The sequence below is a fragment of the Petaurus breviceps genome, unplaced genomic scaffold, assembly GCF_028583685.1.
Source record: "Petaurus breviceps papuanus isolate PSGF00001 unplaced genomic scaffold, PetGlider_PUasm1.0 90503, whole genome shotgun sequence".
NCBI lineage: Eukaryota > Metazoa > Chordata > Mammalia > Diprotodontia > Petauridae > Petaurus > Petaurus breviceps.
Genome location: NW_027187265.1, coordinates 2,499,115 through 2,514,537, shown reverse-complemented (window position 1 = coordinate 2,514,537; position 15,423 = coordinate 2,499,115). Strand labels below are relative to the sequence as shown.

Here is a 15,423-nt window from a genome sequence, read left to right as displayed (position 1 = left end):
GGGGGAGGTCACGGAGTTTCCTCCTTCTACTCTGCTATCTTGGCTCTGCCCTCCAGGACCTGCAATAAGATATGTTGAACAGGCAGATTTCAGAAAATCCTGGAAAGATTTGTACTAACTGATGTAAAGTGAAATTAGCAGAGCCAGGAAAATATTGTGCACAGTATGAGCAACATTGTGTCATGATCAACTATGATTGACTCAGCTCTTCTCAGCAACACCATTATCCAAGACAAGTACAAAGGATTCATGAAGGAAAATACTATCCATATCCAGATAAAGAACTGATAGATGTAGCACAGTGAATAGAGTACTGGCCCTGGAGTCAGGAGGACCTGAGCTCAAATCCAGCTTCAGACACTTAACACTTTACTAGCCATGTGACTTTGGGGAAGTCACTTAACCCCAGTTGCCCTGCCTTCCCCCTTCCAAAAAAAAAAAAAAAGCAAAAAACAAAAAGAACTGATGGACTCTGAATGCAGATCGAAGCATAATTTTTACTTTATTCTTTTTCATGTTTTTTTAAATCTATTTCTTCTTTCACAACTATGACTAACATGGAAATATTTTTAACATGATAGTGCATATATAGACTATATCAAACTGTCTACCATTTTCAGAAGAGAGGAGGGGAAGAAGGGAGAAAAATTTGGAACTCAAAATCTTATAAAAATAAATGCCAAAAATTTCCTTGACATGTAACTGGAGAAAAAATAAAATGCTATAAAAATAAAATAAATATGTCTCCTAACAAAAATAAAAAGAAAACTGAGGTCAAGAAAAGAGAAATGATGTGTTCAGTCAAGCATGGTAGAGTGGGAAGAGCTTTGGACCTGGAATCAAAAAACCTGTATTTTATCATTGGCTCTGCCACTTACTGACTACTTGACCTTGGGTAAATCACATGTTCTTCCTGAGCAACAGTTTCCTCCTCTTCAAAATGAATGCTCAAATCTTCAAGTTAGAAAGGGTTATAGAGGTCATCTTCACAGAATTCCAGAGTCTCAGGGTTAGAATGGACCTTAGAAACCACTTATCTCAACTCATACCTGAAAGGGAATCCCCTTTCACATTTCCCAACAAGTGGTCAAAGAACTGCTGATGAAGCTCTTCTATCTCCCAGGGAAGCCCATTTTACTTTTGGATGACATCAATTGTCAGCTAAAATCTACCCCTCTGAAACCTTCTTTGTTGCATGACTCTTGGTTCTGTCCCCTGTTGCCAAGCAGGACAAATCTAATCCCTCTTTCATGTGACAGTCTTTCAAATATTTGAAGATATCTACCTTAGCTCCCCTAAATCTCTTCTTCTTGAAGTTAACCATTCTCAGCTCCTTCAACTAATTCTTACCTTGTATAGTCTCTAATATCCTCATTGTCCTGGCCATTCTCCTCCAGATACTCTTTAGCTTGCCAGTCAGTCAATAAACATTTAGTAAGTACTTACTATGTGCTAGGCATGGTGCTATGTGTCATATTTCAAAGACAGGCAAAAAAAAGTCTGCCTGCCCTTAAGGGGCACACATTCTAATGGGGGAAACAACATGCAGATAACTAAGTAATATAAATTTGTATGTATGTAGATAAATAGATAGATAGATAGACAGACAGATAGATAGATAGAGACAGACAGACAGACAGAGTGGGGGGAGAAGGAGAAAGAAGATGAAGGTAATCTGAATGGGGAAGGCATTAACAGATTGGGGCCTGGGAAAGAACTCCTCTAGAAGGTGGAATTTGTGGGGCAGCCAGTTAGCACAGTGAGTAAGAGCACTGGCCCCAGAGTCAGGATGACCTGGGATTGAATCCGGGCTCAGACACTTAGCACCACCCAGAAACACCTGGCTGTGTAACCTTGAGCAAGTTACTTAACCCCAATTGCTTAAAAAAAAAAAAGAAGGTGGGATTTGTGTTGGTCAATATCTTTTCTAAAATGTTATTGCCACAGCTAAACACAATACTCCAGATGTAGTGTGACAAGAGCAGAATACAAAACCACAAAATCTCAAGGTTGCAAGGGACTTGAGAGAACTTCTGGTTCAAATGGAACCAGAAAAAAATGCTCTCAACAACATCCCCAGCAAGTAGCCACTGTGAGATGGAATCCATTATCCCCAAAGTGGTCCATTTCCCTTTTCTTTTTTTTTAAAGCAATCGGGGTTAAGTAACTTGCTCAAGGTTACACGGCCAGTTATTTCTGGGTGTGGTGCTGAGTATCTGAGCCCAGATTTGATCCAGGTCATCCCGACACTGGAACCAGTGCTCTTACTCGCTGAGCCACCTGGCCGCCCCTAAGCAATTGGGGTTAAGTAACTTGCTCAAGGTTACACGGACAGGTGTTTCTGGGTGGGTGCTAAGTGTCTGAGCCCGGGATTCGATCTCCAGGTCTTCTCAACACTGGAGCCAGTACTCTTACTCGCTGTGCTACCTGGCTGCCCCTTCCCTTTTCACTAGATCTAATTGTTTGGAAGTCTTTCTTATATCGAGATGAAATCTATCCTGGTAACTTCTATATATTGCTCTTAGTTCTGCCTTCTTGGGTTAAGTAGAACAAATCTAATCCTTCCACATCACTGTATTTCAGAGACTTAAAGAAAATGAACATTTCCCTTCTTGAAGCTAAATATCCCTGGTTCCTTGTTTGGCATGGTCCTTTGCCATCCTGATTCCCCTTCTTTGGATTCACTACAGTTTGTCAAAGTCCTTCTTAAGAAGTGGTTCATGAAATTGAACATGCTGTCCCAGATGTGGTCCTAGCAGGACAGCGTATGGCAGCACCTTCACCACCAGTGTTCTGGACATGTTGATTCTCTTTATGTAAGATTGTATTAGCTTCTTTTGGCTGCTCAGTTGAAATGTTCAGTCATTAAGCCTGAAGTCTACTAAAACCCCAGATATTTTTCATAAGAAAATTCAGTCTAAGTCATGCCTAAAACAATTTGTGAGGTTGATTTTTGGACCCCAATGAAGTACTTGACATTTATCTCTATCACATTTTATTTTCTTGTATTCTATTAATCAATTTAGACACCCCAGACTTTTTTTAGTTTCTGACTTTTTCATAACATGAATTATCTATTCTTCTCAACTTCATGTCATCTTCAAATTTGATAAGCATTATTTCATCCAAATATAGATAAAAATATTGAATAACACAAGATCATACACAGATCTCTTCAAGAGACCACCATTCAAATGGACATCAACCGATTTTATGATTGCCTACCTTTCAGATCTAATCATTTAGCCCTTCCTAATTCTACCTAACTGAACTATAATTTGACACCTCTCTCTGTCTAGATATACTATATCTATAGCATGCCCATGGTATCATTATAGTAAAAAAAGGAAATGAGGTTAATTTGATATGACTTGTTCTTGGTAAAGACCTGCTGTCTCAATAATAATTGCTTCCCTTTCTAAATGCTCAGAAGCCTTCCTTTTAATAATGTGATACCTGTGTGACGATCATGGCATTGTAAACTAATTGGCTGATGTGCCACTTTCCTAAAGCCTATAAAAGGGGAGCATAGTGAATTATCTAGCATGGGAATACAATATCTGAGTTGTTCATCTTGTGGCACTATTCTTGAGCCACTGTCTCACAAATTATCTCAATTCCTTTCTAGCACATGTCATGGCATCACCTTCCTGATATCACAGGCCTCTTGGAGAACTAAGGACAAATAGCAAGCAAACAAGGTACTCTGGGTTCAACCTTCCAAGAGGATGCAGTGTTTTGCCTGGCCACCAGAGGGCAATCCACATACAGAAGCCTAGATTACTACCCCATCATCACAGCTCACCATTTCAAGCAGCAGCACTGGTTGGTTTTTTAATTAAATCTGAACATGAAAGGATAGAGTTCAACATATCAACATTATGAAATCCACAATTCTAGATTTCCCATTCAGTATCTGGATTCTCCTTTCTCTGGTTATTACTTTCCCACAGTCACAAGACTAAGGCACTCAACGTATGATCAAATAATTTACTGAACAATGCAGAACTGAAAGGAAATAGGCTAAACCATCCTGCACATAGTCATCTGCCTGCAGCGATTTCCCCAAATCTCCTCCCACTTGTTCTTCATCTCTACCAGATGTGGCTGGGGGAAATTCCCAAACCACTTGTGCCTGGAGATCATGGGCAGGAAATAAAAGGAGGGATGTGTCCAAGCTCTCTTCTTTAGAACAGAGGGAAAATCAAGGGAAGAGTGATGAGAGAGGCACAGTCTCATCCAGCTCACCAGCCTGATGGGAACCATAGTAACTGCCAATCTTGGGATTTGGGATTGATCTAAATTGTCTCTGCAGCCCTGGTCTTCAGGACCCTCAATGGGCAGCTTGAGATTTTGGATGCAGCACCAAGGTTCCTCCCATCATTTAACTGAGACCTAATATTTCTCAGTGTAATGGCAACATCCATGGCCCACATAGTGATCAGGAAGTCTGAATCTCAGGGTTCACAGGTAGAAGACAAAGGTAGCCAATCTTGGATGCCAACATACAGATTTCATCCCTTTTGTCCTATTGTGCAACATCCTGCCATTTTAAGTACACGAATCTTATAATTTATTTCAATAAGGGTGGGGGTGGGGGGCAGGAGGGTGATCATGAGTTTTTCTCTGCCAGTCCCCCTTTCTCTGAATTATCATCATCATCCTGGGCAAAATATATCAAAGAGTTAAGTGACCAGGTAATGGACTCAGGTTACAAATATTTAGAATTTTGTCAAGAATTAAAGCCAAATCCACTAGCCTTTCACTTCCTTTTGTGAAAATTAGAGCATCTACCTTTCTTTAGAGTTCTGGCTTTCCTGTTCTCTACAGCCACTCAAAGGTTCCTGACAGTGATATAGCAGTGACATTTTATAGTTCTTGAAGGAGTCTTGCCAGGTAAGTCAAACCAACTCCATCTTGTTCATCACTTTCTATCAGATCCCAGTAGAGACCATCCAGAACCCTGATCCTAAGAGATTTGGAAAGAAAAGAACCCCTCCCACTCCCAGACCAGACAGTGCTTCTAGCTCAGCTTCTGAGGTCATCATTCATGGGAGCACCTCTTGTGGCAAAGGGGCCAGTCATCCTGACCAATTGCAATCCACAGGGCAGGCAAGCTACTTAGTTGAAGCAATAAAGTCCCTTGGGGGAGAAATAGGAAGGTGTATCATTTGGGTGAATCAACCTACCACTACCATTTCCACCTAGACCCACAGACCAAGAGGACTGGGAATAGTAGCACTGCCAGCCTTCCTTCTTTTTTTAATTTTTTTTGGGGGGAGGGCAATTGGGGTTAAGTGACTTGCCCAAAGTCCCACAGCTAGTAAGTGTTAAGTGTCTGAGGCCAGATTTGACCTCAGGTCCTCCTGACTCCGGAGCCGGTGCTCTATTCACTGCCCCTACCAGCCTTGCTTCTAGCCCAGGCCCTGCAGCTGTCATCTAGGAGATCAAACCTTCTAAAGATGAACCTGGCCTCTGCAGGTGCTTCTGCCCTGTCTCCTCTTTGGTCATAGCTATTTAAGAAGGAAGAAAGGAAAGAAAGACCTTAAGAAAGTTCTCACCATCAGAGTCCTTGGCATTATGAAATGACTCAGTATCAGAAAGAAGTCTGATTTTTATCAGAGGAAAAAAATTTTAAAAGAGGCATCACCAACTGCTTTGCTGCTGTACCCTAAGGACCATTAAGCTTTCCTACCTGACTTGCTGCTGAACTCTTCTATATGTACTATTTCTCCCTATTAGAATGTGAGCTCCTTAAGAGCAGGAACTATTCTGGTTTTCAGTTTGAATCAATAGCATTTAACATATGCTTAGCACTAGAAGGCACTTAAATGCTCATTCATTCATTCATTCATTCATCCATGTAGTTCTTGAGAGCCTTTCCTCAGTAATTTAACTCCTCCAGGGCAGCAAAGTACTCTCTTAGTATCCCCTCATTTATCTTTACCTTTAATACCATATTAGACAATTATGTTTCATTCTTTTCAGTAGAAAACCCATTTTCCTTGATAGAAGAAACAGAAGCAAAATAAGAGAGATGAGTAGTTCTGCTTTCATTCTCTCTTCCATCGTAATTTTTCCATCTAACCTTAGTGGGCCTTCTTTGAATCTTCTTTCTCCCCAATTTAGCTAATAAAACTCTTTTAGTTATTCTTAGCATTCATCAACAAATTCAGTTCATCTTGGGCTTTAGCACTCCTAAAATATTCTTACAGGACCATGCCACATTAAAAAAATAATTATTATTCAGTGTAATGGAATACTATTGTGCTATACGAAATGATGAGCAGGATGATTCCAAAAAAATCTGGGAAGACTTACATGAACTAATGCTGAGTGAAGTGAGCAGAACCAAAAGAATGCTGTACACAGTAACAGTAACACTGTGTGATTATCAACTGTGATAGACTTAGCTCTTCTCAGCAATATAGTGATCCAAGACAATTCCAAAAGACTTGTGATGGAAAATACTACCCCCCTCCAGAAAAAGAACTAATGGAGTCCAAATGCAGATTGAAGCATACTATTTTCACTTTCTTTGCTTTTTTTATGTTTTTTTCCCTTTTTTCTGTTTTTTCTTTCACAACATGACAAAGTTGCCAACACGACTAATGTCTATCTCAGTCCTCATCATTCTTGCTCTATTTGCAGCATTTGATGCTATTGACTACCCTCTCTTCCTAGTTACTCTCTCCTCACTGGGTTTTCATGACACTGGGGAAGGGGAAGGCAATAAGCACTCATGTGGAAACTTCTATGTGTCTGGCACTGTGCTAAGCGCTTAAAAAAATTATTTATTTACTTCTAGTTTACAACATTCAGTTCCACAAGCTTTTGAGTTCCAAATTTTCTTCCCCCTCCTTCTCCTCCCCCCGCCCCATAGTGGCATGCAGTCCAATATAGGTTCTACAAACACCTTCACCTTAAACATTAGTCAAGTTGTAAAGAAGAATTATAACCAATGGAATGAATGAGAAAGAAGGAACAAAACAAGAGAGAGAGAGAGAAAGAGAGAGACAGAGAGACAGAGAGACAGAGAGAGAGAGAGAGAGAGAGAGAGAGAGAGAGAGAGAGAGAGAGAGAGAGAGTAGTTTGTTTCAATCTGCATTCAGACTGCAAATCTTTCTCTGGTTGTGGATATCCCTTTCCATCATGAGTCTTTTTTAGTTGTTGTATAGCCTTGCATCGCTGAGAGGAGCCCAGTCTATCAAAATTAGTCATCACAGATACAATGCGTCTGTAATTGTGTACAATGTTTTCCTGGTTCTGCTCTCTTCACTCAGCATCATCTTATATAAGTCTCTCCAGGGTATTATGAAGTCCATCTGCTCCTCATTTCTTATAGCATAATAGTATTCCATTGCATTCATATACCACAGCTTGTTTAGCCATTCCCCAGTTGATGGGCATCCCCTTGATTTCCAATTCTTTGCCACCACAAAAAGAGCTGCTATAAATATTTTTTTGTACATACGGGTTCTTTTCCCACTTGTGTGATCTCTTTGGGATATACAGCCCTTGTGCTAAGCACTTTTTTTTGCTTTTTGGAGGGCAATTGGGGTCAAGTGACTTGACCAAGATCATACAGATAGTTTTTGTGTTAAGTGTCTGAGGCTGGATTTGAATTTAGGTCCTCTTGACTCCAGGGCTGGTGCTCTATTCACTTCATCACCTAGCCATCCCTGTGCTAAGCACTTTTAAAAATTATTATCTCATTTAATACTCAAAACTCTGTAGGGCAAATACTATTATTATCCCCATTTTATAGGTGAGGAAACTGAGGCAAAAAGAGGTTAACTTGCCCACGATCACACAGTATCTACTTTAACTGCTCTTCTCTGGCTCTCTCACTTCTGTGATCATTCCTCTTCAATTTCCTTTGCTAGATCATTACCCTTATTGTACTTCCTGATCGTAGGTGTAACCCAAGACTCTGCCTGGCCTTACTTTTTCTTTATGCACTCTCTTTTGTTACTTAATAAGCTCCAATGGGTTTATCATCTCTCTGCAGATGATTCCCAAATCTCTATATCCAGCCCTAGCATCTCTCGTCTTGAATCACCAACAAGCTGTCTTTAAATATTTCAAACTGGATGTCCCCTATCAAACTACCTTTCCCCTAAACCCACCCCCTCTTACCAACTTTCTTATTTCTCTTAAGGGCACAAAGACCCTACAAGTTACCCAGAGTCTCGATCTCTTTTGTTGTTCAGTTGTGTCCAGCTCTTCATGAGGCCATTTGGGATTTTCTCGGCATTGGGATGGTTTGCCATTCCTTCTCCAGCTCATTTTTACAGATGAGGAAACCAAGGCAAACAGGATTAAGTGACTTGCCCAGGGTCAGGTTGGATTTGAACTCATGAAGATGAGTCTTCCTGATTCTAAGCCCAGCACTTTATGCAATATGGTGCCACCTAGTTGCCCCGATCTCTAAATCATCCTTACATCCCCATTCTCCATCACTTCACATATCCAGTCAGGTGCCAAGTCCTATTGATTCTGCCTCCATGTCTCCTTCTCTCTACTCACATAACTACCACCTTAGCTCAGTGCTCTATTACCTCTCTTCTGGCTATTGTTACAGCTTCCTTGTTGGTTTCCCTTTCTCCAGTCTCTTTCTTCTCCAATTTCACAGCTGCCAAATTGAATATTACTAAAATATGCCTCCAATCATGTCAAACCCCCTGCTTGATAAACTCCTGTGGTTCCTTAAAATTTCTAGAATCAAACACAAATTCCTCTGTTCAGTATTTACAAGCTGTGTTATAACTCTTTCCCTTCCCAGTCTTATTAAATATTACTCCCTTTCACATCCTCCTTGGTCTAAACTCAAGGACCTTCTCATGTCTCTTACAGACAACATTCCATCTCTAGTCTCTAAACCTTTTCAGAAGCCATTCCTCCATTCCCAGAATGTCATTTCTCCTTATCTTTGCCTCTTAGCATTCCTCATTCCTTTCAAAGCGCATCCTAAGTGCAACATCCTGCATGGGACCTTTCCTGATCCCCACTATTGCTAGCACCTGTACTCCCAATTACTTCATAGTTATTCTGTATACGTGTATGTATATTGATGCACCTATGAATATATGTATACATATACAAGAAGCATGTCCCAGAAGTCTTAGTACAATTTAAACTTTAATGGCTTCAAAAATATAAATACTAAATACTTATGAAAATGTAATTAGAACGTTTACTTCTATTTCTTTGATGCTTATTTAATTTTGAATAATTTTTAAAAATTTAACAAGACAGGGAACTTGTGTGTGACAGTTTTTGGATGACACTTTCTCAGAACAAGCATAGAGGGTTCTATTCTTTGACTTGTCTAAAGTTACAGAGAAGTCCTGGGCAGAACCAGGCCTGAATCCCAGATCTCCTGATTCCCACTTGGGTATTCTTGTAGGACTAATAAGTTCCTAAAAGATTTTGAAACTACAGATTTGTGGAGGTGGGGAATAAAGATTTTGTAATTTTGTGTGTAATGAAAAGATCACTAGATTTAAAATTAGATGTTCTGGCTTTGACTTAAGCAAAATCCCTTCCCTTCTGGACTTCTATTTTTTTCCTTAAAATGAAAGTGATAAATATATTTTGTGTGCTCACTGCTATAGAAATATGAACTATTACTATATTCTTGATGGTTAAAAGAAAGCCTAGAGTTGGAACAGGGAGGGGTGACTAGAAAAATCCCTCAAAAACTCTCATAATTCTAGGAAGAAAGAATGGGGTTAAATCTATTCTTCATAGCTTCTGAATCTTTCAGCAGGTGTGTATTAAGTACCTACTGTGTGTCAAGCACTGGACTAGGGGCTGAGGGGCCAAGGACAAAAATGAAACAGTCCCTGCTCTCTGAGGAGCTTGCACCCAAGTGGGAGTCAGGAGATGTGGCATCCAGGCCTGGTTCTGCTAAGGACTTCTTGTGTGACCTTAGACAAGCCAGTTTCTTCTCCCCTTTGTAAAATGGGGGCAGTAACTTTGGCACTAGGATTAAGTGCTTCCAAAATAACGTGAACTATGGTTATTCTTCCTGTCAGTTTCATTCTTAGAATTGAGACAGAGATGTGCATCGATCAGCCTCTCCCCCATCCTCCCAGGTCTCTCACTTAGGCTGGAATTTCCTTAGGAATGAAAGAGAAACTCAGCTTGGGAAAGTCCTTTCCTTGCAAACACCCCCGCTCTCCTCTCAAGCTGCACTTCTCCCAGGGGACTTCCTCTAGAAAAGCTGGCAGAGAGCCCGGAGAGGGCGGGGGGGATAGACTTTCAGCTCTGTCGGCTCGGTGGATGGAAGGAGGGGTGGAGCAGTGTTGAGCCCCTAACCAGCGGGTCTCCAGCCCCACGGACGCGACCCAGTTCACCCCTCCTATAATCCTTGGAACAAAGACCGTATATCTTTTTCCTGCCTTTACTGTACTCTGGGATTCCACTAAAGGGGTTGGAAGTAAGGGGGAGAGAAGCTTGGGGTGCTGGGAAAAGAGTCAACTGGATCTCTGAAAACTGTCCAAACCCGGAATATCCATGGAAAAGACTAACTGAGGTGCGGCCAGGGGGCTCTCCAGGGTTCTAGCTCTCCCACCAACCTTAACTGTGATGGGCTCGAGGTGTCCCGCCCATGTTATGGGTGGAGCTTTCATGTGGTATGTAGGGGATTATTAAAAGGCCGGTTCCTGGCCGTCCTCACCTTCTTTGGAACTCTCATTCAGTCCAGCCATGATCCTGTTCTATCTGCTGTGGGCCTGCGTTTTCACCGCCGTGAGTTGACTTCCTACCCCTTCATTCCCCTTCTCCTTCCAGAGAGGCCAGGTTGGGGTTTAAACCTTGGGATGGGAAGGAAAGAAAAGCAGGGCTTTTTGGAGAAGGCTCACGCATCTGACCGAAGTTTGGATTGTAGGGGATCCTGCAAGTTACTCTCTTTAAGCCTCAGTTTCTTCCTCTGTGAAATGAGGAGAATGAAGTGAGGTTTCTCCTTCACCAAATCTAACGTTTGACTTACTTTCTTGGAGAGACCAACTAATGAAAGAGGGGGAGAAGCTGAAAGTTGAACAAAAGGGTAGGAGAAGAGAAATGGCTTGGTGGCAAAGGACACCTCTCCTTATTGCCACTTTCAGGGGAGTGAGCTGTGGGTCACCCTGCTAACTTCCAGGCAACAAATTCAGCCATAGGCTGCTCCTTGCAGCCAGCTTTGAGGGTCTAAGGTAACCAGTGCCTTAGTAGAGCTAGTTCAATTCATTCCACATTTCTTGAGTTTGTATTTATGCAGTCCAGAGTTTTTGTGGGAATATTATCACTGGCACTTCAAGGAGAAAGCTAAGACTGCCTCTCAGTTGGCACAGAGGTAGGCCCCAGGAGTCTGTGTTCAGCCTTAAACCCCTGGGACTGACTGACTAAGAACTGAGGAGGTTACAGATAGGTTGCTGGCCCCTAGGCCAGAAAGGAAATGGAATGGAATAGGAAGAGGTGGGAAAAGTACAGTTTCCTGTCCTTTTCTCATATTACAGGATGCTGTTGCATCTGGGAACAACCCCTCTGCATGGTCAGGGGATCCTCGACAGCTTGGGGGGAGTCTTATCAGTGCTTCCCTTCTGTGCCCTTTCTGGAGATAGAGGGAAAGATAGGTGAAGGGTTGAAATTCCTTAGAGAAGGCAAAAGGGGAGACACAACTGGCAAGGCTACTACATCTTTACAGGACCATTGGTCTGGTCTCAGGGGAAATACCCTATGACTCCCTAACGCAAATAAATGGACACAATTTCAGGGTAAATGAAAGAAATCATTGGGATTTGTTTTTTGAACTAAGAATCTTGGAATGATTGATTTGAAAGTGGCTCAGAAAACAGAATACCAAAATTGGAGAGAAACAACAGAACAGAGAATATCAGAACTGGAAGGGACTTTAGAGGGAAGTGTGATATCAGTGGAAGAGACATTAAATTTGGAATCAGACACCCAAGTTCAAATCCCTGCTCTGTCACTTAGAACCTGTGTGACCTTGAGCAAATAATTTCACTCCTCTAACCCTCAATTTCTTCATAAGAATGAAGGCATTAGACTAGATAGATTTCTAAAATCCCATGTCAAATATCTATGATCCTATGAACCTATAATGTCAGAGCTGGAAGGACCTGTATAATATAAAACATCAGAACTTCCTAGTTCTTAGACCATACTGTGACAGAGCTGCCAGGGACCTAAGACTTATGAAATGGTAGAGTTGGAAGGGGGTAATTGTACTGCCCTGGGATGATGGTTTCTCTCTGAAGTCATAACACGATGCACTCTGAAGCTCAGAATTGCTCAAGTATATCGCTGGGGAATTCATAAAGACCCACACGCCTCTCAGTTTTTTGGATAGTTCCTCATTTTGGAGGTTGGGAATTCCCCTTGTACCTGATCTGTTTCACCACCCCCCCTCGGGTGAAGTGGAGTGGGGAGAAGGGGGGGTTGTCAGTGAAGATGTAAAACTCTAGAGAGATGGCTATACAGGAATAAACAAGCCTGGGAGGATTGCTGGGAAGGAGTTGAGTTCCTTCCTGGTGGGACTGGAAGGGGAAAGCCATTTCTGCCCCTCACTTTCATTTTTACTGAGTACAAAAGTTAAGAGGGCAAATAGAGATAGAGAGAAGGGAGGGTGGAGTCAGAGATGGAAGAAAGAGCCTTTGTGGAAGGGACCATATGGGAGGAAGAAGCTGGCATAAAGGAGGTGATCTGTAAGGCCAGGCTCACTAGCCCCCCATTCCACATTCTGCCACTGGGCAAGGGCTGAGCTCCCCAAAATAGGGAGGAGAATTCTTTAGCCATGGGCCCTCACCTTGAGAGTATTTTGGGACAGGAGGAGCAGAGCTAAGGGTTCATGGTTGGTCACAGGTTCATCGTAGACTGATTTCTGTTTTATAATGGAGTTAATGATATTTGTTACTGGACTGAAGAGCACTAGACTTGGAGTCAGAAGTCCCAAATTCTGAGCTCAGATCCCAAACTTGCTAACTATATGGTCTTAAGTAAGTCATGTCCCCACTTCAAGTCTTAGTTTGTTCATCTGTAAAATAGGGATACTAATACTGGCACTAAACGGCTTTGTAAAACTGTAAATTATTGAGTCCTATGTAACTGTGACCTATTATTTTAGCAGTAATTCTCCTCTGTTACAATATAAAGAACAGTAGATTTAGGGTTAGAAAACAGGGGTCCTCATTTTTGGGCAAACTACTGAATTTATTTGGACTTCAGTTTCTTCTTTGGCTCTCAGTTTCCTCCTCTGTAAATGAAGGAGCTGAATTAAATGATCCCTAAACTCCCTTCTAACAGAATCTAATGGTGTGTGTGTGTATGTGTGTGTGTGTGTGTGTGTGTGTGTGTGTGTGTCTGAAATGACCATTGTATGGTAGGATCCACAGGCTGTTGTATTTTAGGGAATCTACTTAGGCTGGAAGGCTTGTCTAGCCATTTCCCCATTTGGGGTTGTGTACTTTCCTAAATTTCAGAGGCTTAGAGTATTACTGAACGGCAACCTTCCAATCCACTAAAATCCAGGACCATCTGCTTGTATGGGGTTTTTGTTATTGAGGTCATTTCTTAATAACTTTAAGTATAGCATGTCTTAAATTTTTAAGTTTACATTTTCAGTTTCATGAGATAGGTGTAAAATTCTGCATTTAGGTCCAAAAACTCATCTGTACCAATATAAAATCGGGATTATTATTAAGATCATGAACTCTTGTTCATGAAAATTACCTGGGGGTTTTAATTGGCTGAAAGCTTGATATGAGTCAATAGTATGATTCTGAAACAGGGAAGTCACGTCCATCCCACTTGCTTGGCTGGTCAGAACTCATCTGGAGCGTGGTGTTTTGTCCCTTAGGACACCTATGTCATATTTTAGGAAAAATGTTGGCAAACTTGAACATGTCTAGAGGAAGGTAACCAACATGAAAAGATCAAGACGTGTGGAGGAAAGGGAATCAGCATCTATAGAGCACCTACTATGTTACAGGTAGCAACATAGGTGCTATTTATTCCTCCATTTTATGATTGAAGGAAACAAACTTTATCTGTCCCAGGATCACAAAGCCAATAACTGTGTGAGGCTGAGTTTGAATTCAGGTCTTCCTGACTCCAGGTCCATTGAGCCACCAGTTGGCTCTTAAGGTTGAGAGAGCCGGGGAGAAAGACTTGGTTGGAGAGTAGATCGTATCAGGACCACGACTGCTTTCTTTAAATACTGTATTTGAAGGATCATCATTGTGAAGAGGGATTAAACTCAATGAGGTGGCACAGTGATTAGAGTGTAGGACCTGGCATAAGGAAGACCTGAGTTGAAATTTTACCTCAGACACCTAGTATCTGTGTGACCCTGGGAAAGTCATTTCATTTCTCTCAGCCTTAGTTTTCTCAACTGTAATATGGGGATAATAATAGCACTTACCTGCCAGGGTTGTTGTGAGGATAACATAAGATAATATCTATAAAGTGTCTTGTAAACCTTAAAGCTCTATATGAAAGCTTGCTATTATTATTGTTCTTATTATATTTCAGTTCCATAAAAGGAAGAACTTCCTAGCATAAAAGCTGTCCAACAGTGGAATGGACTGGATCTTGCCACTGGTTGTGTTCAAACAGAAAGTGATTGGTATTTGTGGGGATGCTTCAGAGGGGATCTCTGCCAATGGCTGCTGGGCTGAAGAATAAAGGGTGTGATGCAGACTGAAATTATATGAACTCCCAGTTTCCTTCCAGCCCAGGGATCCTGTGATGGCTCTACTTAGCCACCCACATTCTCACCCAGCCCCCTTCAGGATTGTCTGCACTGGGAGAAGGCTGACGTGCTAGGGGGACAAACATCTGCTGTCACTCATCTGCTTTGTAAGCTGCTACTGAGTCAGTCCTCTCAAGTTTGCTGTATAAGGCACTGGGGTTTCTGTTACTGGCTGCAAAATGTAATTAATTGCCATACATATGTATTGTCTTGCTAGATTTCCTGAAGGCCAGAGCCCACCTGCAACAAACTCGACCAACTTCAGTTGGGCCCAATAAAAGAATAGGTAGTATTGGGGGGTGTAGGAGGTGGGGAGAAAGACAGACAGACACAGAGACAAAGACACAGATATAAAAACAGAGACAGGGAAACAGAGGAAGACACAGAGACAAAGACAGACAGACAGAGACAGGGACAGACACAGAGGCAGAAAGACATATAGAGACAGAGACAGGGACACAGAGACACAGACAGACAGAGACAGACAGAAACGGGGACATAGATTCAGAGACAGAGAAAAGGCAGAGACAGGGACAGACACAGAGGTAGAGAGAAAGATAGAGACAAAGACAGAGACACAGAGTCAGAGACAGAGACATAGACAGAGGTGATGACACAGTGACAAAGACAGAGGCAGAGACATAGAGTCAGAGACACAAAGACAAAAA

The 15,423-nt window shown here is 41.8% G+C and overlaps 1 protein-coding gene across 1 annotated transcript in view; it reads left to right on the top strand.

Moving 5' to 3' along the window:
• The first annotated feature begins 10,243 nt into the window (after positions 1-10,243).
• The window catches only part of CD40 (CD40 molecule), a 14,682-nt gene continuing 9,502 nt past the window's right edge, over positions 10,244-15,423 (top strand). Inside the window, exon 1 of the mRNA XM_069062726.1 lies at positions 10,244-10,755. Coding sequence (XP_068918827.1) covers positions 10,714-10,755 — 42 coding nt within the window. The 5' untranslated portion in view covers positions 10,244-10,713. The remainder of the gene's footprint in view (positions 10,756-15,423) is intronic.